Source organism: Oncorhynchus mykiss, chromosome 7 (genome assembly GCF_013265735.2).
Source record: "Oncorhynchus mykiss isolate Arlee chromosome 7, USDA_OmykA_1.1, whole genome shotgun sequence".
NCBI lineage: Eukaryota > Metazoa > Chordata > Actinopteri > Salmoniformes > Salmonidae > Oncorhynchus > Oncorhynchus mykiss.
Genome location: NC_048571.1, coordinates 1,984,487 through 2,005,917, shown reverse-complemented (window position 1 = coordinate 2,005,917; position 21,431 = coordinate 1,984,487). Strand labels below are relative to the sequence as shown.

At 49.9% G+C, this 21,431-nt stretch overlaps 1 protein-coding gene across 6 annotated transcripts in view; it reads left to right on the top strand.

The window, feature by feature from the left end:
- Positions 1 to 417: 417 nt before the first annotated feature.
- LOC110516345 (RNA-binding protein 26) overlaps positions 418 to 21,431 on the top strand; it is a 31,509-nt gene continuing 10,495 nt past the window's right edge. For 2 of the 6 annotated variants that reach the window (XM_036982056.1, XM_036982051.1), the window contains exons 1-16: positions 418 to 836; positions 1,131 to 1,249; positions 2,143 to 2,285; positions 2,555 to 2,643; positions 5,390 to 5,607; positions 5,822 to 6,088; positions 8,647 to 8,898; positions 9,326 to 9,451; positions 9,942 to 10,085; positions 10,794 to 10,899; positions 12,619 to 12,802; positions 13,352 to 13,585; positions 16,860 to 17,054; positions 17,854 to 17,976; positions 18,626 to 18,700; positions 19,861 to 20,028. In XM_036982056.1, coding sequence (XP_036837951.1) covers positions 778 to 836; positions 1,131 to 1,249; positions 2,143 to 2,285; positions 2,555 to 2,643; positions 5,390 to 5,607; positions 5,822 to 6,088; positions 8,647 to 8,898; positions 9,326 to 9,451; positions 9,942 to 10,085; positions 10,794 to 10,899; positions 12,619 to 12,802; positions 13,352 to 13,585; positions 16,860 to 17,054; positions 17,854 to 17,976; positions 18,626 to 18,700; positions 19,861 to 20,028 — 2,502 coding nt within the window. In that variant the 5' untranslated portion in view covers positions 418 to 777. The remainder of the gene's footprint in view (positions 837 to 1,130; positions 1,250 to 2,142; positions 2,286 to 2,554; positions 2,644 to 5,389; positions 5,608 to 5,821; positions 6,089 to 8,646; positions 8,899 to 9,325; positions 9,452 to 9,941; positions 10,086 to 10,793; positions 10,900 to 12,618; positions 12,803 to 13,351; positions 13,586 to 16,859; positions 17,055 to 17,853; positions 17,977 to 18,625; positions 18,701 to 19,860; positions 20,029 to 21,431) is intronic. The other 4 variants (XM_036982055.1, XM_036982054.1, XM_036982052.1 and 1 more) reach the window with 4 other exon arrangements.

The window sequence follows — 21,431 nt, the reverse complement described above, 5'->3', positions numbered from 1 at the left end:
ATGGAACTCTCTGGTAGCCCAGGTAACATGACTACATGGAACTCTCTGCCACTCCAAGCAATACTACCAGTTAAAAAAACACATAAAATAACACCTTACTGCACAAAGGTGACTGTGAAGAGACACCGCCATTTTGTATATCTTGTTTTGTAATTTGCACTGTACTATGTATAAGACCTAGATATTGTGTGTATGTACTGATATGGAGGCTGTGTGTGACATTTTAAATCTATGTATTTCAGTCCTTGACTAATAATGTTCTGTACTATATATTATGTCATGTTTCGTGTGGACCCCAGGAGTAGTAGCTGATGCTTTTGCAGCGGCTCTTTGGGGATCCTAATAAATACCAAGTACGCCAAGTTACAACGTGACATTTCAATTCTCGCGATATCTGCCAGCGAGAGTTCCCCGGAAGTAAATATTCTCAATTTATTTGCAATGAGGGAAGGCCTGCACTGCCTGAACATTCAAACTAGTTGAGGGAATAGTTTACAGTGAACAAATTGTCTTCCCCCCCTCTTTCTATTTGCAATAATTTAAAAAGCAAGAAACACGCTCAAGGCAATCTAGTCTTTTCAACCAAGTCGTTGGTCTTTTTAGTGTTGAATAGCCATGCAGGTTTAATAAGAGAGAGAAGGCGGTAACTAACAGCTAATGTTAGCTTGATGACTTCTTGCCTTTGGACATACAGTATTTTTGTCATTAAGAAACATTACCGAGTGATTATTAACCCTGGCCACCGAGTGGAAGAGAAGTTAACCGGTGTCTGAAAAGATGATTATTGAAAACCTAGATTCATTGAAAACGTGGCTTTTTAAAACCCTCGAACCAATGTAAGTAGCTAACTTAGATGGCTAACGTTTAGCAACATTAGCTTGCCAGCATCAAGATGCAACAACATGACTGAAGACAAGGCTAGTATCATTTGGATGCTAGTTTAATGTTTATATCACGTGCCTAGTTATTTCAAAACAAAATAGCAGTTTTTATAGTTGAGAAATTGTCTGTTATCTTGTAATCGATTGGTCTTAAGGATATATATATATTCTAGCTAATGTGTTGTTGTTGTATAGCTAGAGTTAGCATGGCTAACGGTGTGTTTGTGTTGACACTTTCCCCTGTTCTAGTTGTGATGCGGATCCATCTGCCCTCGCTAAATACGTCGTTGCCTTGGTGAAGAAAGACAAAAGTGAGACGGAACTCAAAGCTCTTTGTGTCGACCAGTTGGACGTATTTCTACAGAAAGGTAACGATACTTATTAAAACACATGTTTATAGTTTTGACAGCAAGTGGTGGTGGTGGTGGTGACGTTTTGTCGTCATCTGCCTCGAAAGTCGAAGAAAATCAGAAGTACTTTTTGACTGACTGTGACTGAATCCTATTCTCTTTTTATCGTGCGTTACTTTAGTCTAAAGTAGTGTACTATATACGGAATAGGGTTCTATAGGGCTCTGGTCTAAAGTAGTGCACTATATATAGGGAATAGGGTTCTATAGGGCTCTGGTCTAAAGTAGTGTACTATATACGGAATAGGGTTCTATAGGGCTCTGGTCTAAAGTAGTGCACTATATAGGGAATAGGGTTCTATAGGGCTCTGGTCTAAAGTAGTGCACTATATAGGGAATAGGGTTCTATAGGGCTCTGGTCTAAAGTAGTGTACTATATAGGGAATAGGGTTCTATAGGGCTCTGGTCTAAAGTAGTGCACTATATAGGGAATAGGGTTCTATAGGGCCCTGGTCTAAAGTAGTGCACTATATAGGGAATAGGGTTATATAGGGCCCTGGTCTAAAGTAGTGCACTATATAGGGAATAGGGTTCTATAGGGCTCTGGTCTAAAGTAGTGCACTATATAGGGAAGATGGTTCTATAGGGCTCTGGTCTGAAGTAGTGCACTATATAGGGAATAGGGTTCTATAGGGCCCTGGTCTAAAGTAGTGCACTATATAGGGAATAGGGTTATATAGGGCCCTGGTCTAAAGTAGTGCACTAAATTGGTAATAGTGTTCCATTTGTAACTATACACAGTGACTGATACTCATTAGTTACCTAATGTGTCGGTGTCGGCCCCACTAATCATGCCCTTGTCCTCCTCCCCTCATCAACCGCCCCTCGTTCCCTACTCCCGTCTTCTCCCAGAGACGCAGACCTTTGTCGATAGACTCTTTGAAGCCGTCAACTCCAAAAGCTACCTACCTCAGCAGGACCATCAGCCAGGTTCCGCGGGCAAAGCGGAGGGTCACCTGACCAGGACGGACAAAGACGACCAGAGGAAAGACGAGGTGACTGGTTGAGTCATGTTGACAAGGCACCAACACTTATAGGGAATGTTTACTTTTTACAGTGATGCTACAGGAAACCGCTGTGGTAGAGTTTTAGTGCCTCCGCATAATTGGCATGGAAGGTTACACACCACAGTCTGACAGTAGAGATCTATTGTCCAATAGTATTCTTTGTAATCGGGAAGTGGGGTTATTTGTAAACAGGATGAGATCAATGCAGTTCATCTAGTGCTACTTTCAGGATCTTAGTTCAAACTTGTGTTTTCCAGCCGAGTCGCGAGGAGGACCGGGACAAGAAGTTCTCCAGGAGAGTGAACTACAGCCCCCCGTCCAGCTCCCGCTACAGTAGAGACAGCAGGTCAGTGTGAACTACAGCCCCCCGTCCAGCTCCCGCTACAGTAGGGACAGCAGGTCAGTGTGAACTACAGCCCCCCGTCCAGCTCCCGCTACAGTAGGGACAGCAGGTCAGTGTGAACTACAGCCCCCCGTCCAGCTCCCGCTACAGTAGAGACAGCAGGTCAGTGTGAACTACAGCCCCCCGTCCAGCTCCCGCTACAGTAGGGACAGCAGGTCAGTGTGAACTACAGCCCCCCGTCCAGCTCCCGCTACAGTAGGGACAGCAGGTCAGTGTGAACTACAGCCCCCCGTCCAGCTCCCGCTACAGTAGAGACAGCAGGTCAGTGTGAACTACAGCAGGTCAGTGTGAACTACAGCGGGTCAGTGTGAACTACAGCAGGTCAGTGTGAACTACAGCAGGTCAGTGTGAACTACAGCGGGTCAGTGTGAACTACAGTAGAGACAGCAGGTCAGTGTGAACTACAGTAGAGACAGCAGGTCAGTGTGAACTACAGTAGGTCAGTGTGAACTACAGCAGGTCAGTGTGAACTACAGTAGAGACAGCAGGTCAGTGTGAACTACAGCAGGTCAGTGTGAACTACAGCAGGTCAGTGTGAACTACAGTAGAGACAGCAGGTCAGTGTGAACTACAGCGGGTCAGTGTGAACTACAGTAGAGACAGCAGGTCAGTGTGAACTACAGCCCCCCCTCCAGCTACAGTAGAGACAGCAGGTCAGTGTGAACTACAGTAGAGACAGCAGGTCAGTGTGAACTACAGCAGGTCAGTGTGAACTACAGCAGGTCAGTGTGAACTACAGTAGAGACAGCAGGTCAGTGTGAACTACAGCCCCCCCCTCCAGCTACAGTAGAGACAGCAGGTCAGTGTGAACTACAGTAGAGACAGCAGGTCAGTGTGAACTACAGTAGAGACAGCAGGTCAGTGTGAACTACAGCAGGTCAGTGTGAACTACAGCAGGTCAGTGTGAACTACAGTAGAGACAGCAGGTCAGTGTGAACTACAGCCCCCCCCTCCAGCTACAGTAGAGACAGCAGGTCAGTGTGAACTACAGTAGAGACAGCAGGTCAGTGTGAACTACAGTAGAGACAGCAGGTCAGTGTGAACTACAGCAGGTCAGTGTGAACTACAGCAGGTCAGTGTGAACTACAGCGGGTCAGTGTGAACTACAGCAGGTCAGTGTGAACTACAGTAGGTCAGTGTGAACTACAGCAGGTCAGTGTGAACTACAGCAGGTCAGTGTGAACTACAGCAGGTCAGTGTGAACTACAGCGGGTCAGTGTGAACTACAGTAGAGACAGCAGGTCAGTGTGAACTACAGCCCCCCCTCCAGCTACAGTAGAGACAGCAGGTCAGTGTGAACTACAGTAGAGACAGCAGGTCAGTGTGAACTACAGCAGGTCAGTGTGAACTACAGCAGGTCAGTGTGAACTACAGTAGAGACAGCAGGTCAGTGTGAACTACAGCCCCCCCCTCCAGCTACAGTAGAGACAGCAGGTCAGTGTGAACTACAGTAGAGACAGCAGGTCAGTGTGAACTACAGTAGAGACAGCAGGTCAGTGTGAACTACAGCAGGTCAGTGTGAACTACAGCAGGTCAGTGTGAACTACAGCGGGTCAGTGTGAACTACAGCAGGTCAGTGTGAACTACAGCAGGTCAGTGTGAACTACAGCAGGTCAGTGTGAACTACAGCAGGTCAGTGTGAACTACAGCAGGTCAGTGTGAACTACAGCAGGTCAGTGTGAACTACAGCAGGTCAGTGTGAACTACAGCAGGTCAGTGTGAACTACAGCAGGTCAGTGTGAACTACAGCAGGTCAGTGTGAACTACAGCGGGTCAGTGTGAACTACAGCGGGTCAGTGTGAACTACAGCGGGTCAGTGTGAACTACAGCGGGTCAGTGTGAACTACAGTAGAGACAGCAGGTCAGTGTGAACTACAGCAGGTCAGTGTGAACTACAGCCCCCCAGAGACAACAGGTGAGGGACATAGTTCCCTATTAAATTACTCTACTGGACCTGGTCAATAGTGTATAGGGTGCTATTTGAGATTGATCCATAAATGCTCCTGTCTCTGTTCAATGGGATGTCTGCTTAGTGACTTTATTCTGCCTCCTCTCTCTCTCTCTCTCTCTCTCCCTCCTCTCTCTCTCTCTCTCCCTCCTCTCTCTCTCTCTCTCCCTCCTCTCTCTCTCTCTCTCCCTCCTCTCTCTCTCTCTCCCTCCCTCCTCTCTCTCTCTCCCTCCTCTCTCTCTCCCTCCCTCCCTCCTCTCTCTCTCCCTCCCTCCCTCCTCTCTCTCTCCTTCCCTCCCTCCCTCCTCTCTCTCTCTCCCCCTCCTCTCTCTCTCTCCCCCTCCTCTCTCTCTCTCCCCCTCCTCTCTCTCTCTCCCCCTCCTCTCTCTCTCTCCCCCTCCTCTCTCTCCCCCTCCTCTCTCTCCCCCTCCTCTCTCTCTCCCCCTCCTCTCTCTCTTTTCCTCTCTCTCTCCCTCCTCTCTCTGCCTCCTCTCTCTTTCTCCTCTCTCTCTTCCTCCTCTCTCTTTCTTCCTCCTCTCTCTTTCTTCCTCCTCACTCTCTCTTTCCCTCCTTTCTCTCTCCTCTCTCTCTTCCTCCCTCCTCTCTCTCTCTTCCCCCTCTCTCTTCCCCCTCTCTTCCTCCTCTCTCTTCCTCCTCTTTCTCCCCTCTCTCTTCCTCCTCTTTCTCCCCTCTCTCTTCCTCCTCTCTCTCCTCCTCCTCCTCTTCTCTGTCGTTTGTCAGACGAGGGGATGACCGTAAAAGGGACGACCGTACCAGGAAACGGAACGATTACGACCGCATCCCCCCGAGACGGGACTCGTACCGGGACCGTTACAACCGGAGGAGGGGCCGTAGCTACAGCCGCAGTAGGAGCAGGAGCAAGGACCGGGCCAGGGACCGGGAGAGAGACAGAGACCGCGGTAGCAGGAGTCACAGCAGGAGCCACTCCAAGAGCAGAGGTGAGAGGGGAGACCGACAGAACAACTCTGGTTGTGTGCAGGGTTATGCTCCTGGTTTAGACAGAAGACTTATGATTGGTTGATTCATTTTGAAAGTCAGTATGTCTGGCTGTTAGACTAGTGTTGGGTTGGAACAAAAGCAAGCACATCCAACGGCTCAGCTCTAGATATCATGACTGTTTCCTTCTTCCTGCCCTTATCCTTCTGATCACAGAGCGGGATGCTGGGAGGTCAAAGTACGAGCCCGATCGAGGAGACCGGGGGACGGAGGTTGGAGCTGGAGAAGGCCTCCTGCCGATCCCCACGGCAACCGCCACGTTCCCCGTGCCGACCCTCAGCAGCACCATCACGGTGATCGCCCCTCAAGGTAACCACAGCAACAGCATCGCCTCGGTGACGGACAGCTGGTCGGACTTCCACCCGGATCAGTCACTGGACCGGCCCCTTCCGCCACAGAGGAAACGTTGCCGTGACTACGACGGTAAGCAGGAAGGAAGTTGTTTTTTTTTACACCGAGACTGTCTTTTAGTGGCCCGGGATCAGTATGACCGAGAAGGATAATGTTTGGAGTGATTTAGTTTTCTTTCTGTCTGTTTCTGGCCTGGAAAAGGCCTTTTGTATCGAACTGTCCTCTAGCTGTGTTACTATACCGTATTGTGTTGTCTTCCTTCTGTATATCTAACTGTCCTCTAGCTGTTACTATACTGTATTGTGTTGTCTTCCTTCTGTATCTAACTGTCCTCTAGCTGTGTTACTATACCATATTGTGTTGTCTTCCTGAGAAAGCCTTCTGTATCTAACTGTCCTCTAGCTGTGTTACTATACCGTATTGTGTTGTCTTCCTTCTGTATCTAACTGTCCTCTAGCTGTTACTATACTGTATTGTGTTGTCTTCCTTCTGTATCTAACTGTCCTCTAGCTGTGTTACTATACCGTATTGTGTTGTCTTCCAGAGAAAGGCTTCTGTATCTAACTGTCCTCTAGCTGTGTTACTATACCGTATTGTGTTGTCTTCCAGAGAAAGGCTTCTGTATCTAACTGTCCTCTAGCTGTGTTACTATACCGTATTGTGTTGTCTTCCAGAGAAAGGCTTCTGTATCTAACTGTCCTCTAGCTGTGTTACTATACCGTATTGTGTTGTCTTCCAGAGAAAGGCTTCTGTATCTAACTGTCCTCTAGCTGTGTTACTATACCGTATTGTGTTGTCTTCCTTCTGTATCTAACTGTCCTCTAGCTGTTACTATACTGTATTGTGTTGTCTTCCTTCTGTATCTAACTGTCCTCTAGCTGTGTTACTATACCGTATTGTGTTGTCTTCCAGAGAAAGGCTTCTGTATCTAACTGTCCTCTAGCTGTGTTACTATACAGTATTGTGTTGTCTTCCAGAGAAAGGCTTCTGTATCTAACTGTCCTCTAGCTGTTACTATACCGTATTGTGTTGTCTTCCAGAGAAAGGCTTCTGTATCTAACTGTCCTCTAGCTGTTACTATACCGTATTGTGTTGTCTTCCAGAGAAAGGCTTCTGTATCTAACTGTCCTCTAGCTGTGTTACTATACCGTATTGTGTTGTCTTCCAGAGAAAGGCTTCTGTATCTAACTGTCCTCTAGCTGTTACTATACCGTATTGTGTTGTCTTCCAGAGAAAGGCTTCTGTATCTAACTGTCCTCTAGCTGTGTTACTATACCGTATTGTGTTGTCTTCCAGAGAAAGGCTTCTGTATCTAACTGTCCTCTAGCTGTGTTACTATACAGTATTGTGTTGTCTTCCAGAGAAAGGCTTCTGTATCTAACTGTCCTCTAGCTGTTACTATACCGTATTGTGTTGTCTTCCAGAGAAAGGCTTCTGTAACTAACTGTCCTCTAGCTGTGTTACTATACCGTATTGTGTTGTCTTCCAGAGAAAGGCTTCTGTATCTAACTGTCCTCTAGCTGTGTTACTATACCGTATTGTGTTGTCTTCCAGAGAAAGGCTTCTGTATCTAACTGTCCTCTAGCTGTGTTACTATACCGTATTGTGTTGTCTTCCAGAGAAAGGCTTCTGTATCTAACTGTCCTCTAGCTGTGTTACTATACCGTATTGTGTTGTCTTCCTGAGAAAGCCTTCTGTATCTAACTGTCCTCTAGCTGTGTTACTATACCGTATTGTGTTGTCTTCCTTCTGTATCTAACTGTCCTCTAGCTGTTACTATACTGTATTGTGTTGTCTTCCTTCTGTATCTAACTGTCCTCTAGCTGTGTTACTATACCGTATTGTGTTGTCTTCCTGAGAAAGGCCTTCTGTATCTAACTGTCCTCTAGCTGTGTTACTATACCGTATTGTGTTGTCTTCCAGAGAAAGGCTTCTGTATCTAACTGTCCTCTAGCTGTGTTACTATACAGTATTGTGTTGTCTTCCAGAGAAAGGCTTCTGTATCTAACTGTCCTCTAGCTGTTACTATACCGTATTGTGTTGTCTTCCAGAGAAAGGCTTCTGTATCTAACTGTCCTCTAGCTGTTACTATACCGTATTGTGTTGTCTTCCAGAGAAAGGCTTCTGTATCTAACTGTCCTCTAGCTGTGTTACTATACCGTATTGTGTTGTCTTCCAGAGAAAGGCTTCTGTATCTAACTGTCCTCTAGCTGTGTTACTATACAGTATTGTGTTGTCTTCCAGAGAAAGGCTTCTGTATCTAACTGTCCTCTAGCTGTTACTATACCGTATTGTGTTGTCTTCCAGAGAAAGGCTTCTGTATCTAACTGTCCTCTAGCTGTGTTACTATACCGTATTGTGTTGTCTTCCAGAGAAAGGCTTCTGTATCTAACTGTCCTCTAGCTGTGTTACTATACCGTATTGTGTTGTCTTCCAGAGAAAGGCTTCTGTATCTAACTGTCCTCTAGCTGTGTTACTATACCGTATTGTGTTGTCTTCCTGAGAAAGGCTTCTGTATCTAACTGTCCTCTAGCTGTTACTATACCGTATTGTGTTGTCTTCCAGAGAAAGGCTTCTGTATCTAACTGTCCTCTAGCTGTGTTACTATACCGTATTGTGTTGTCTTCCAGAGAAAGGCTTCTGTATGCGCGGGGACATTTGCCCGTTCGACCACGGTATCGATCCAGTGGTGGTGGAGGACGTTAATCTACCTAACATGTTCCAAGCCCCTCCCCCTATCCCGGGGGTCGCCCAGCCCCCTCCCGGCCTACCGCCCCCGCCAGGACCTCCCCCTCTCATGACGCCACCTCCCGTCAACCTCCGTCCCCCTGTGCCCCTGACAGGCAGCCTGCCGCCCGGCCTGCCGCCCAGCCTGCCGCCAGGTAGGAATTCAGTGAATCCGTCTGTCATAACGAGTCCGTGGCTCGAGTCGCATGTGTTGTCATTCCAAATGGAACCCTCTTCCCTATTGGGTGAGCTTCTTTCGACCATAGCCAATCGGGTGTTCGCCTTACCTTTATAAAGATCTCCACAGAGACTATAATTCACGTAGAGTGTGTTGATGTCAGACTTGCAACGTTCTAGAATGTTGTGTTAGTGGCGGCCATCTTGGTCAGGAACCATTCTAGTGTTTTATTTAAATCTGTGCCCCGCCCCCCCAGGTCCCCCAGGTCCCCCTCACCAGGCATCAGGGATGGATGCCCCTCCTAACTCCAGACTTGCATCGTTCTAGAATGTTGTGTTAATGGCGGCCATCTTGGTCAGGGACCATTCTAGTGTTTTATTTAAATCTGTGCCCCGCCCCCCCAGGTCCCCCTCACCAGGCATCAGGGATGGATGCCCCTCCTAGCTCCATCGCCAACTCTGTTCCCACTATTGTAACCACAGGGACACGACCCTCCATCCCCCAGCCCCCGGCTCCTCTCTTCCCACCAGGTAGGGGTGTGTGTGTGTGTGTGTTGACAACCAAGAGGGTTGTCTTAAGTGTCAAATCCTAGGTGCAATCTCCTGCCGTTGTGCCCTTGAGCAAAGCAATTAGTCCTCTTAACAGCTGTACAATGTGGCCTTCAGTTATCTACTGCTCCAACCTGTGTGTCTTTCAGAGGGGAAGGAGACATGTTTTGTCTCTGTTGTTATTGTCTTCATTTAGTCTGTGTTGTGGTCTCTTTAGTCTGTGTTGTGGTCTCTTTAGTCTGTGTTGTGGTCTCTTCATTAAGTCTGTGTTGTGGTCTCTTTAGTCTGTGTTGTGGTCTTCATTAAGTCTGTGTTGTGGTCTCTTTAGTCTGTTGTGGTCTCTTTAGTCTGTGTTGTGGTCTCTGTTGTTGTTATTGTCTTCATTAAGTCTGTGTTGTGGTCTCTTCATTAAGTCTGTGTTGTGGTCTCTGTTGTTGTCTTCATTAAGTCTGTTGTGGTCCCTCTCTCCCAGGCCAGTATGACCCTGACATGTATAACCCTGAGGATCCCAGCCTCACCAACACCTCCAGACCAGTGTATCGCCACAGAGTCAACGCCCAGAGACCCAACCTCATAGGACTGACTATGGGGGAGGACCTGCCTCACAGAGACAGAGGTACCTAAACACAACCTGTCTAGATGTGGATTCGGAGGGAAGGTGGGACTGTAATGTGGTGTTATAGTAGAGGGAGGGAGGGAGGGACTGTAATGTGTTGTTATAGTAGAGGGAGGGAGGGAGAGGGAGGGAGGGAGAGGGAGGGGGAGGGAGGGAGAGGGAGGGAGAGGGAGGGAGAGGGAGGGAGGGAGAGAGAGAGGGAGAGAGGGAGGGAGGGAGGAAGGGAGGGAGGGAGAGGGAGGGAGGGAGAGAGAGAGGGAGAGAGGGAGGGAGGGAGGAAGGGAGGGAGGGAGAGGGAGGGAGGGAGGGAGGGAGGGAGGGAGGGAGGGAGGGAGAGAGGGAGGGAGGGAGAGAGGGAGGGAGGGAGGGAGGGAGGGAGAGAGGGAGGGAGGGAGGGAGGGAGGGAGGGAGGGAGGGAGGGAGGGAGAGAGGGAGAGAGGGGGAGGGAGGGAGGGAGAGGGAGGGAGAGGGAGGGAGAGGGAGGGAGGGAGGGAGGGAGGGAGGGAGGGAGGGAGGGAGGGAGAGGGAGGGAGGGAGGGAGGCAGAGGTACCTAAACACAACCAGTCTCGATGTGGATTCAGAGGGAAGGTGGGACTATAATGTGGTGTTATATAGGAGGGGGAGAGAGAGCGATTCTCTATCCTGACTGGTCAAGGTCTCGTCTGATCTCGTCAGTCCAGTCACATAGTTGTTTAATGAATTCCCAGATCAGATGCCCAACAGAATGAGGATTGTTCTGGACTCGGCCTCCAGGAAGAGATCTGCTGTCTCACACCACGGAGCAATGCTCCCCAAGAAACCCTGGTCCGACAAGTAAGAACACACACACACACACACACACACACACGTTGGTCCGACAAGCAAGAACACACACACACACACACACACACACACACACACACGCACACACGTTGGTCCGACAAGCAAGAACACACACCTTGAGACTGTGAGACAGTTGATTTGGCATGAGACACAGACCACAACAGGTAATATACCTGGGGGTTCAGACAGAACATTAAACCATCATAGACCACAACAGGTAATATACCTGGGGGTTCAGACAGAACATTAAACCATCATAGACCACAACAGGTAATATACCTGGGGGTTCAGACAGAACATTAAACCATCATAGACCACAACAGGTAATATACCTGGGGGGTCAGACAGAACATTAGAGAACCATCATAGACCACAATAGGTAATATACCTGGGGGTTCAGACAGAACATTAGAGAACCGTCATAGACCACAACAGGTAATATACCTGGGGGTTCAGACAGAACATTAGAGAACCATCATAGACCACAACAGGTAATATACCTGGGGGTTCAGACAGAACATTAGAGAACCATCATAGACCACAACAGGTAATATACCTGGGGGTTCAGACAGAACATTAAACCATCATAGACCACAACAGGTAATATACCTGGGGGTTCAGACAGAACATTAGAGAACCATCATAGACCACAACAGGTAATATACCTGGGGGTTCAGACAGAACATTAGAGAACCATCATAGACCACAACAGGTAATATACCTGGGGGTTCAGACAGAACATTAAACCATCATAGACCACAACAGGTAATATACCTGGGGGTTCAGACAGAACATTAAACCATCATAGACCACAACAGGTAATATACCTGGGGGTTCAGACAGAACATTAGAGAACCATCATAGACCACAACAGGTAATATACCTGGGGGTTCAGACAGAACATTAGAGAACCATCATAGACCACAACAGGTAATATACCTGGGGGTTCAGACAGAACATTAAACCATCATAGACCACAACAGGTAATATACCTGGGGGTTCAGACAGAACATTAGAGAACCATCATAGACCACAACAGGTAATATACCTGGGGGTTCAGACAGAACATTAGAGAACCATCATAGACCACAACAGGTAATATACCTGGGGGTTCAGACAGAACATTAAACCATCATAGACCACAACAGGTAATATACCTGGGGGTTCAGACAGAAGCAGTACGGTAGCTGTTTCTTGTAAACAACAAGCAGTACGGTAGCTGTTTCTTGTAAACAACAAGCAGTACGGTAGCTGTTTCTTGTAAACAACAAGCAGTACGGTAGCTGTTTCTTGTAAACAACAAGCAGTACGGTAGCTGTTTCTGGTAAACAACAAGCAGTACGGTAGCTGTTTCTGGTCAACAACAAGCAGTACGGTAGCTGTTTCTGGTCAACAACAAACAGTACGGTAGCTGTTCCTGGTAAACAACAAGCAGTACGGTAGCTGTTTCTTGTAAACAACAAGCAGTACGGTAGCTGTTTCTGGTAAACAACAAGCAGTATGGTAGCTGTTTCTGGTAAACAACAAGCAGTACGGTAGCTGTTTCTTGTAAACAACAAGCAGTACGGTAGCTGTTTCTGGTAAACAACAAGCAGTACGGTAGCTGTTTCTGGTAAACAACAAGCAGTACGGTAGCTGTTTCTGGTAAACAACAAGCAGTACGGTAGCTGTTCCTGTAGCTGTTCCTGTAATCTCCATGTGTTCTGTCAGACCTAACTTCAACCAGCAGAACCTCCAGGGTGGGTTCCACAACAAGAACCCTCAGAACCAGAACCAGAAGGCTCCGTTTGGGTCAAACACCAAGCTGTCGGTCCTTCAGATCCCCCAGGGACTCAACAACATCTCCAAGCTTAACCAACACTTCAGCAAGTTCGGGACTATCGTCAACCTGCAGGTTCGACTGATTGGCTAACGATACCGTTCTGCTTTAAGCAGTGTTTTGTTGTTGTTGGCGTTATTGGCACACTACTCCCTATTTAGTGCACTTCTTCTTAGTGAGTGAGGGTTAACATATAACCCTATCTTCCTCACTCCCTTGCTCCTTCCTCTCTTCCCCTGCTCACCCTCCCTCCCGTTTCTCTCTCTCTGTCTCTCTGTCTCTCTGTCTCTCTGTCTCTCTGTCTCTCTGTGTCTCTGTGTCTCTGTGTCTCTGTGTCTCTGTGTCTCTGTCTCTCTGTCTCTCTCTCTCTCTCTCTGTGTCTCTCTCTGTGTCTCTCTCTCTCTCTCTGTGTCTCTGTGTCTCTCTCTCTGTGTTTCTGTGTCTCTGTGTCTCTGTGTCTCTGTGTCTCTGTGTCTCTGTGTCTCTGTGTCTCTGTCTCTCTGTCTCTCTCTCTCTGTGTCTCTCTCTGTGTCTCTCTCTCTCTCTCTCTGTGTCTCTGTGTCTCTCTGTGTTTCTGTGTCTCTCTCTCTCTGTCCGTCCATCCATTGTCGTCGTCGTCCCCAGGTAACCTATGGTAATGACCCGGAGGGGGCCCTGATCCAGTTCGACAGTCACGAGGAGGCTAAGCGTGCCCTGCAGAGTCCTGAGGCTGTTCTCAACAACCGCTTCATTAGAGTCCTCTGGCACTGTGAGGACGAGATGGGACAGCAGGGAATGGGACAGCAGGGAATGGGACAGCAGGGACAGCAGGGAATGGGACAGCAGGGACAGCAACACCATCAACCACAGCCACTCATGGTAAGTCCACATCCCAAATATGGCAGCCTATTCCCTTAAAAGTGCACTTATTTTCTACCAGAGCTCTATGGACCCCGGTCAAAAGTGGTGCACTTGGATTTAGGAAGCACCTTTCATTCATTCAGCCATTTTGACCAAATGGCCGTTGGTTATTAGTGGCCTCAGATCCAGAGTTTTTCCTGCTGGTCTTTGACCTAGCCTGTTGCCGTTGACCTAGCCTGTTGTCGTTTGACCTAGCCTGTTGTCGTTGACCTACTAGCCTGTTGTCGTTGACCTACTAGCCTGTTGTCGTTGACCTACTAGCCTGTTGTCGTTGACCTACTAGCCTGTTGTCGTTGACCTACTAGCCTGTTGTCGTTGACCTACTAGCCTGTTGTCGTTGACCTACTAGCCTGTTGTCGTTGACCTACTAGCCTGTTGTCGTTGACCTACTAGCCTGTTGTCGTTGACCTACTAGCCTGTTGTCGTTGACCTACTAGCCTGTTGTCGTTGACCTACTAGCCTGTTGTCGTTGACCTAGCCTGTTGTCGTTGACCTACTAGCCTGTTGTCGTTGACCTACTAGCCTGTTGTCGTTGACCTACTAGCCTGTTGTCGTTGACCTACTAGCCTGTTGTCGTTGACCTACTAGCCTGTTGTCGTTGACCTACTAGCCTGTTGTCGTTGACCTACTAGCCTGTTGTCGTTGACCTACTAGCCTGTTGTCGTTGACCGAGCCTAGCCTGTTGTCGTTTGACCTACTAGTCTGTTGTCGTTGACCTAGCCTGTTGTCGTTGACCTACTAGCCTGTTGTCGTTGACCGAGCCTAGCCTGTTGTCGTTGACCGAGCCTAGCCTGTTGTCGTTGACCGAGCCTAGCCTGTTGTTGTTGACCGAGCCTAGCCTGTTGTCGTTGACCGAGCCTAGCCTGTTGTCGTTGACCGAGCCTAGCCTGTTGTCGTTGACCGAGCCTAGCCTGTTGTCGTTGACCGAGCCTAGCCTGTTGTCGTTGACCGAGCCTAGCCTGTTGTCGTTGACCGAGCCTAGCCTGTTGTCGTTGACCGAGCCTGTTGTCGTTGACCGAGCCTGTTGTCGTTGACCGAGCCTGTTGTCGTTGACCGAGCCTGTTGTCGTTGACCGAGCCTGTTGTCGTTGACCGAGCCTGTTGTCGTTGACCGAGCCTGTTGTCGTTGACCGAGCCTGTTGTCGTTGACCGAGCCTGTTGTCGTTGACCGAGCCTGTTGTCGTTGACCGAGCCTAGCCTGTTGTCGTTGACCGAGCCTAGCCTGTTGTCGTTGACCGAGCCTAGCCTGTTGTCGTTGACCGAGCCTAGCCTGTTGTCGTTGACCGAGCCGAGCCTGTTGTCGTTGACCGAGCCTGTTGTCGTTGACCGAGCCTGTTGTCGTTGACCGAGCCTGTTGTCGTTGACCGAGCCTGTTGTCGTTGACCGAGCCTGTTGTCGTTGACCGAGCCTAGCCTGTTGTCGTTGACCGAGCCTAGCCTGTTGTCGTTGACCGAGCCTAGCCTGTTGTCGTTGACCGAGCCTAGCCTGTTGTCGTTGACCGAGCCTAGCCTGTTGTCGTTGACCGAGCCTAGCCTGTTGTCGTTGACCGAGCCTAGCCTGTTGTCGTTGACCGAGCCTAGCCTGTTGTCGTTGACCGAGCCTAGCCTGTTGTCGTTGACCGAGCCTAGCCTGTTGTCGTTGACCGAGCCTAGCCTGTTGTCGTTGACCGAGCCTAGCCTGTTGTCGTTGACCGAGCCTAGCCTGTTGTCGTTGACCGAGCCTAGCCTGTTGTCGTTGACCGAGCCTAGCCTGTTGTCGTTGACCGAGCCTAGCCTGTTGTCGTTGACCGAGCCTAGCCTGTTGTCGTTGACCGAGCCTAGCCTGTTGTCGTTGACCGAGCCTAGCCTGTTGTCGTTGACCGAGCCTAGCCTGTTGTCGTTGACCGAGCCTAGCCTGTTGTCGTTGACCGAGCCTAGCCTGTTGTCGTTGACCGAGCCTAGCCTGTTGTCGTTGACCGAGCCTAGCCTGTTGTCGTTGACCGAGCCTAGCCTGTTGTCGTTGACCGAGCCTAGCCTGTTGTCGTTGACCGAGCCTAGCCTGTTGTCGTTGACCGAGCCTAGCCTGTTGTCGTTGACCGAGCCTAGCCTGTTGTCGTTGACCGAGCCTAGCCTGTTGTCGTTGACCGAGCCTGTTGTCGTTGACCGAGCCTAGCCTGTTGTCGTTGACCGAGCCTAGCCTGTTGTCGTTGACCGAGCCTAGCCTGTTGTCGTTGACCGAGCCTAGCCTGTTGTCGTTGACCGAGCCTGTTGTCGTTGACCGAGCCTAGCCTGTTGTCGATGCCCTACTAGCCTGTTGTCGTTGACCGAGCCTAGCCTGTTGTCGTTGACCGAGCCTAGCCTGTTGTCGTTGACCGAGCCTAGCCTGTTGTCGTTGACCGAGCCTGTTGTCGTTGACCGAGCCTAGCCTGTTGTCGATGCCCTACTAGCCTGTTGTCGTTGACCGAGCCGAGCCTGTTGTCGTTGACCGAGCCTGTTGTCGTTGACCGAGCCTGTTGTCGTTGACCGAGCCTAGCCTGTTGTCGTTGACCGAGCCTAGCCTGTTGTCGTTGACCGAGCCTGTTGTCGTTGACCGAGCCTAGCCTGTTGTCGATGCCCTACTAGCCTGTTGTCGTTGACCGAGCCTAGCCTGTTGTCGTTGACCGAGCCTAGCCTGTTGTCGTTGACCGAGCCTAGCCTGTTGTCGTTGACCGAGCCTGTTGTCGTTGACCGAGCCGAGCCTGTTGTCGTTGACCGAGCCTAGCCTGTTGTCGTTGACCGAGCCTAGCCTGTTGTCGTTGACCGAGCCTAGCCTGTTGTCGTTGACCGAGCCTAGCCTGTTGTCGTTGACCGAGCCGAGCCTGTTGTCGTTGACCGAGCCGAGCCTGTTGTCGTTGACCGAGCCTGTTGTCGTTGACCGAGCCTGTTGTCGTTGACCGAGCCTGTTGTCGTTGACCGAGCCTGTTGTCGTTGACCGAGCCTGTTGTCGTTGACCGAGCCTGTTGTCGTTGACCGAGCCTAGCCTGTTGTCGTTGACCGAGCCTAGCCTGTTGTCGTTGACCGAGCCTGTTGTCGTTGACCGAGCCTGTTGTCGTTGACCGAGCCTGTTGTCGTTGACCGAGCCTAGCCTGTTGTCGTTGACCGAGCCTAGCCTGTTGTCGTTGACCGAGCCTAGCCTGTTGTCGTTGACCGAGCCTAGCCTGTTGTCGCTGCCCTTTGTTTGTTTATTGTTGACGTTGTTGTTGTTGTGAACTCCAGCAGGTGCAGCAGCCAGCCACTAGTCTGAAACAGTCCGTCAAAGACCGTCTGGGCCCTCTGCCTGCCGACTGCTCAGAGCCCAACCAAGACTCTCGTGTTGCCTCACAGAATGACTTTAAATCCAACCTATCAATGAAGGAGAGGCTGGGCTTCGCCTCTAAACCAGGAAGTACCCCTAGTGGACCGGCAGGAAAGGTGAGAAAACAAGTCCACTGTATCAACAAATCTAAATATAGTTTTTGACTTGAGTTTTCCTTTAAGTTGACCTCCTCTCCACCAGGTGTTCTCCTATATGAGTCTTCTCTACCAGGTGTTCTCCTATATGAGTCCTCTCTACCAGGTGTTCTCCTATATGAGTCCTCTCTACCAGGTGTTCTCCTATATGAGTCTTCTCTACCAGGTGTTCTCCTATATGAGTCCTCTCTACCAGGTGTTCTCCTATATGAGTCCTCTCCACCAGGTGTTCTCCTATATGAGTCCTCTCTACCAGGTGTTCTCCTATATGAGTCCTCTCTACCAGGTGTTCTCCTATATGAGTCCTCTCCACCAGGTGTTCTCCTATATGAGTCCTCTCCACCAGGTGTTCTCCTATATGAGTCTTCTCCACCAGGTGTTCTCCTATATGAGTCTTCTCTACCAGGTGTTCTCCTATATGAGTCTTCTCCACCAGGTGTTCTCCTATATGAGTCTTCTCCACCAGGTGTTCTCCTATATGAGTCTTCTCCACCAGGTGTTCTCCTATATGAGTCCTCTCTACCAGGTGTTCTCCTATATGAGTCCTCTCTACCAGGTGTTCTCCTATATGAGTCTTCTCTACCAGGTGTTCTCCTATATGAGTCTTCTCCACCAGGTGTTCTCCTACATGAGTCTTCTCTACCAGGTGTTCTCCTATATGAGTCTTCTCTACCAGGTGTTCTCCTATATGAGTCTTCTCTACCAGGTGTTCTCCTATACAAGTCCCCAGTAATAATAACATGGTCCTCCTCTCCACCAGGTGTTCTCCACCTCTACGGGGCTGACTAAGACAGTGTACAACATGGCTGCTCTGAAAGCAGCTCAGAAGACGGCTCTGTTCGCTGGGGTCACTGCTACAGAGGAGGCTATGAAGAATAAACAGGTGAGAGGGGGGAGGGATGGGGGAGAGGGATGGGGAGGGAAGGAGGAGAGGGAAGGGAGGGAAGGAGGAGAGGGATGGGGAGGGAAGGAGGAGAGGGAAGGGAGGGAAAGATGGGTGGGAGGAGGAGGGGGTGGGTGGAGGAGAAGGAGAGGGTGGGACTAAGGAGGAAGAGATGGATGGAGGAGAAGGTAGGACTAGGGGGGAAGAGATGGATGGAGGAGAAGGTAGGACTAGGGGGGAAGAGATGGAGGAGAAGGTAGGACTAGGGGGAAGAGATGGATGGAGGAGAAGGTAGGACTAGGGGGGAAGAGATGGATGGAGGAGAAGGTGGGACTAGGGGGGAAGAGATGGATGGAGGAGAAGGTGGGGCTAGGGGGGAAGAGATGGATGGAGGAGAAGGTAGGACTAGGGGGGAAGAGATGGATGGAGGAGAAGGTAGGACTAGGGGGGAAGAGATGGAGGAGAAGGTGGGGGTCTGTAATATAAGTGTTAGGGAAGAGGGGTCACGTTCATCTCTAATCCTGTTAGGAGACTCCTGGGAAAAGAGTCTGAACGTAACGGTTGTCTTCATGTAGATTTTCCAGACGCTCAGAGCACTTTACCGTGGTTGTGGAAGAGGTGAATTACCACTTTAATATTCCCCTGACAGGAAGCCCTGCGGCTCCAACAGGAAATGAGGAAGAAGAAGCAGGAAATCCTGGAGAAACACATCGAGACTCAGAAGGTGAGTTTTTTTTCACCCCCCCATAGAGAATGATAGAGGTCTCTAGTGGCCAGCAGGCTGTTTAAACATGGGCAGCACCATTAAGGGCCTCCACCATGCTTCTGCCATTTTAAAGTAGCCAACGGCGTGGTGTTTTCCTATGGGTTGTTAAAAGCCCTGCCCATGCTGTCACAGACGCTGCCAACGGCACAGATATAAAGATGAGTCCTCTATCCATCCCTATGATTTTACCCTCACCGCGGCTCAATCCATCTGTCCTTGATTCCTCTCTCCTTTCCTTCGTCAAAACCCATTGGTCTGAGGTAGAGGAGATGTAAAATGAATCCTCTCTGGTCCCTAGAAGGTCTGAGGTAGAGGAGATGTCAAATGAATCCCTCTGGTCCCTAGAAGGTCGCTAGTATGATGTTTTTCCTAGGTCTGAGGTAGAGGAGATGTAAAATGAATCCTCTCTGGTCCCTAGAAGGTCAGAGGTAGAGGAGATGTCAAATGAATCCCTCTGGTCCCTAGAAGGTCGCTAGTATCATGTTTTTCCTAGGTCTGAGGTAGAGGAGATGTAAAATGAATCCCCTCTGGTCCCTAGAAGGTCGCTAGTATCATGTTTTTACCTAGGTCTGAGGTAGAGGAGATGTAAAATGAATCCCCTCTGGTCCCTAGAAGGTCGCTAGTATCATGTTTTTCCTAGGTCTGAGGTAGAGGAGATGTAAAATGAATCCCTCTGGTCCCTAGAAGGTTGCTAGTATGATGTTTTTCCTAGGTCTGAGGTAGAGGAGATGTAAAATGAATCCCTCTGGTCCCTAGAAGGTCTGAGGTAGAGGAGATGTAAAATGAATCCCTCTGGTCCCTAGAAGGTCGCTAGTATCATGTTTTACCTAGGTCTGAGGTAGAAGAGATGTAAAATGAATCCCCTCTGGTCCCTAGAAGGTCGCTAGTATCATGTTTTTCCTAGGTCTGAGGTAGAGGAGATGTAAAATGAATCCTCTCTGGTCCCTAGAAGGTCTGAGGTAGAGGAGATGTCAAATGAATCCCTCTGGTCCCTAGAAGGTCGCTAGTATCATGTTTTACCTAGGTCTGAGGTAGAAGAGATGTAAAATGAATCCCCTCTGGTCCCTAGAAGGTCGCTAGTATGATGTTTTTCCCTCTCTCGTACTCCCGCGTTCCAGCTGTTGATCTGTAAACTGGAGAAGAACAAGACGATGAAGGCAGGAGACAAGGCGGTGATCATGACAACGCTGGGAACGCTGACCAAGAGTATTACCAAACTACAGCAAGAGATTAAAGGACTCTCGAACCCTTCGGGAGTACGGGGGGCGCCCAAGAGCAAGGCTCAGGTACACACACACACACACTATACCTCAATCATCATGACTCATGACTGTCAGGTAGAGAGAAGGGGGGGGGGGGGGGGGGGTTAGCTCTCAAACAGCCTATAGATAATCTGTCAGGTAGAGAGAAGGGGGGGGGGGGGGGGCAGCTCTCAAACAGCCTATAGATAATCTGTCAGGTAGAGAGAGAGAGGGGGGGGGCAGCTCTCAAACAGCCTATAGATAATCTGTCAGGTAGAGAGAAGGGGGGGGGGGGGGGGGGGGTTAGCTCTCAAACAGCCTATAGATAATCTGTCAGGTAGAGAGAAGGGGGGGGGGGGGGGCAGCTCTCAAACAGCCTATAGATAATCTGTCAGGTAGAGAGAGGGGGGGGGGGGGGGCAGCTCTCAAACAGCCTATAGATAATCTGTCAGGTAGAGAGAGAGAGGGGGGGGGGCAGCTCTCAAACAGCCTATAGATAATCTGTCAGGTAGAGAGAAGGGGGGGGGGGGGGGGGGGGGTTAGCTCTCAAACAGCCTATAGATAATCTGTCAGGTAGAGAGAGGGGGGGGGGCAGCTCTCAAACAGCCTATAGATAATCTGTCAGGTAGAGAGAGGGGGGGGGGGGGGGGGCAGCTCTCAAACAGCCTATTGATAATCTGTCAGGTAGAGAGAAGGGGGGGGGGGGGCAGCTCTCAAACAGCCTATAGATAATCTGTCAGGTAGAGAGAGAGAGGGGGGGGGGCAGCTCTCAAACAGCCTATAGATAATCTGTCAGGTAGAGAGAGAGAGGGGGGGGGCAGCTCTCAAACAGCCTATAGATAATCTGTCAGGTAGAGAGAGAGAGGGGGGGGGGGCAGCTCTCAAACAGCCTATAGATAATCTGTCAGGTAGAGAGAGAGAGAGGGGGGGGCAGCTCTCAAACAGCCTATAGATAATCTGTCAGGTAGAGAGAAGGGGGGGGGGGCAGCTCTCAAACAGCCTATAGATAATCTGTCAGGTAGAGAGAGAGAGGGGGGGGGGCAGCTCTCAAACAGCCTATAGATAATCTGTCAGGTAGAGAGAGAGAGGGGGGGGCAGCTCTCAAACAGCCTATAGATAATCTGTCAGGTAGAGAGAGGGGGGGGGGGGGCAGCTCTCAAACAGCCTATAGATAATCTGTCAGGTAGAGAGGGGGGGGGGGGAGGCAGCTCTCAAACAGCCTATAGATAATCTGTCAGGTAGAGAGAGAGAGAGAGAGGGGGGGGGGCAGCTCTCAAACAGCCTATAGATAATCTGTCAGGTAGAGAGAGAGAGGGGGGGGGGCAGCTCTCAAACAGCCTATAGATAATCTGTCAGGTAGAGAGAGAGAGAGAGGGGGGGGGGCAGCTCTCAAACAGCCTATAGATAATCTGTCAGGTAGAGAGAGAGAGAGAGGGGGGGGGGGCAGC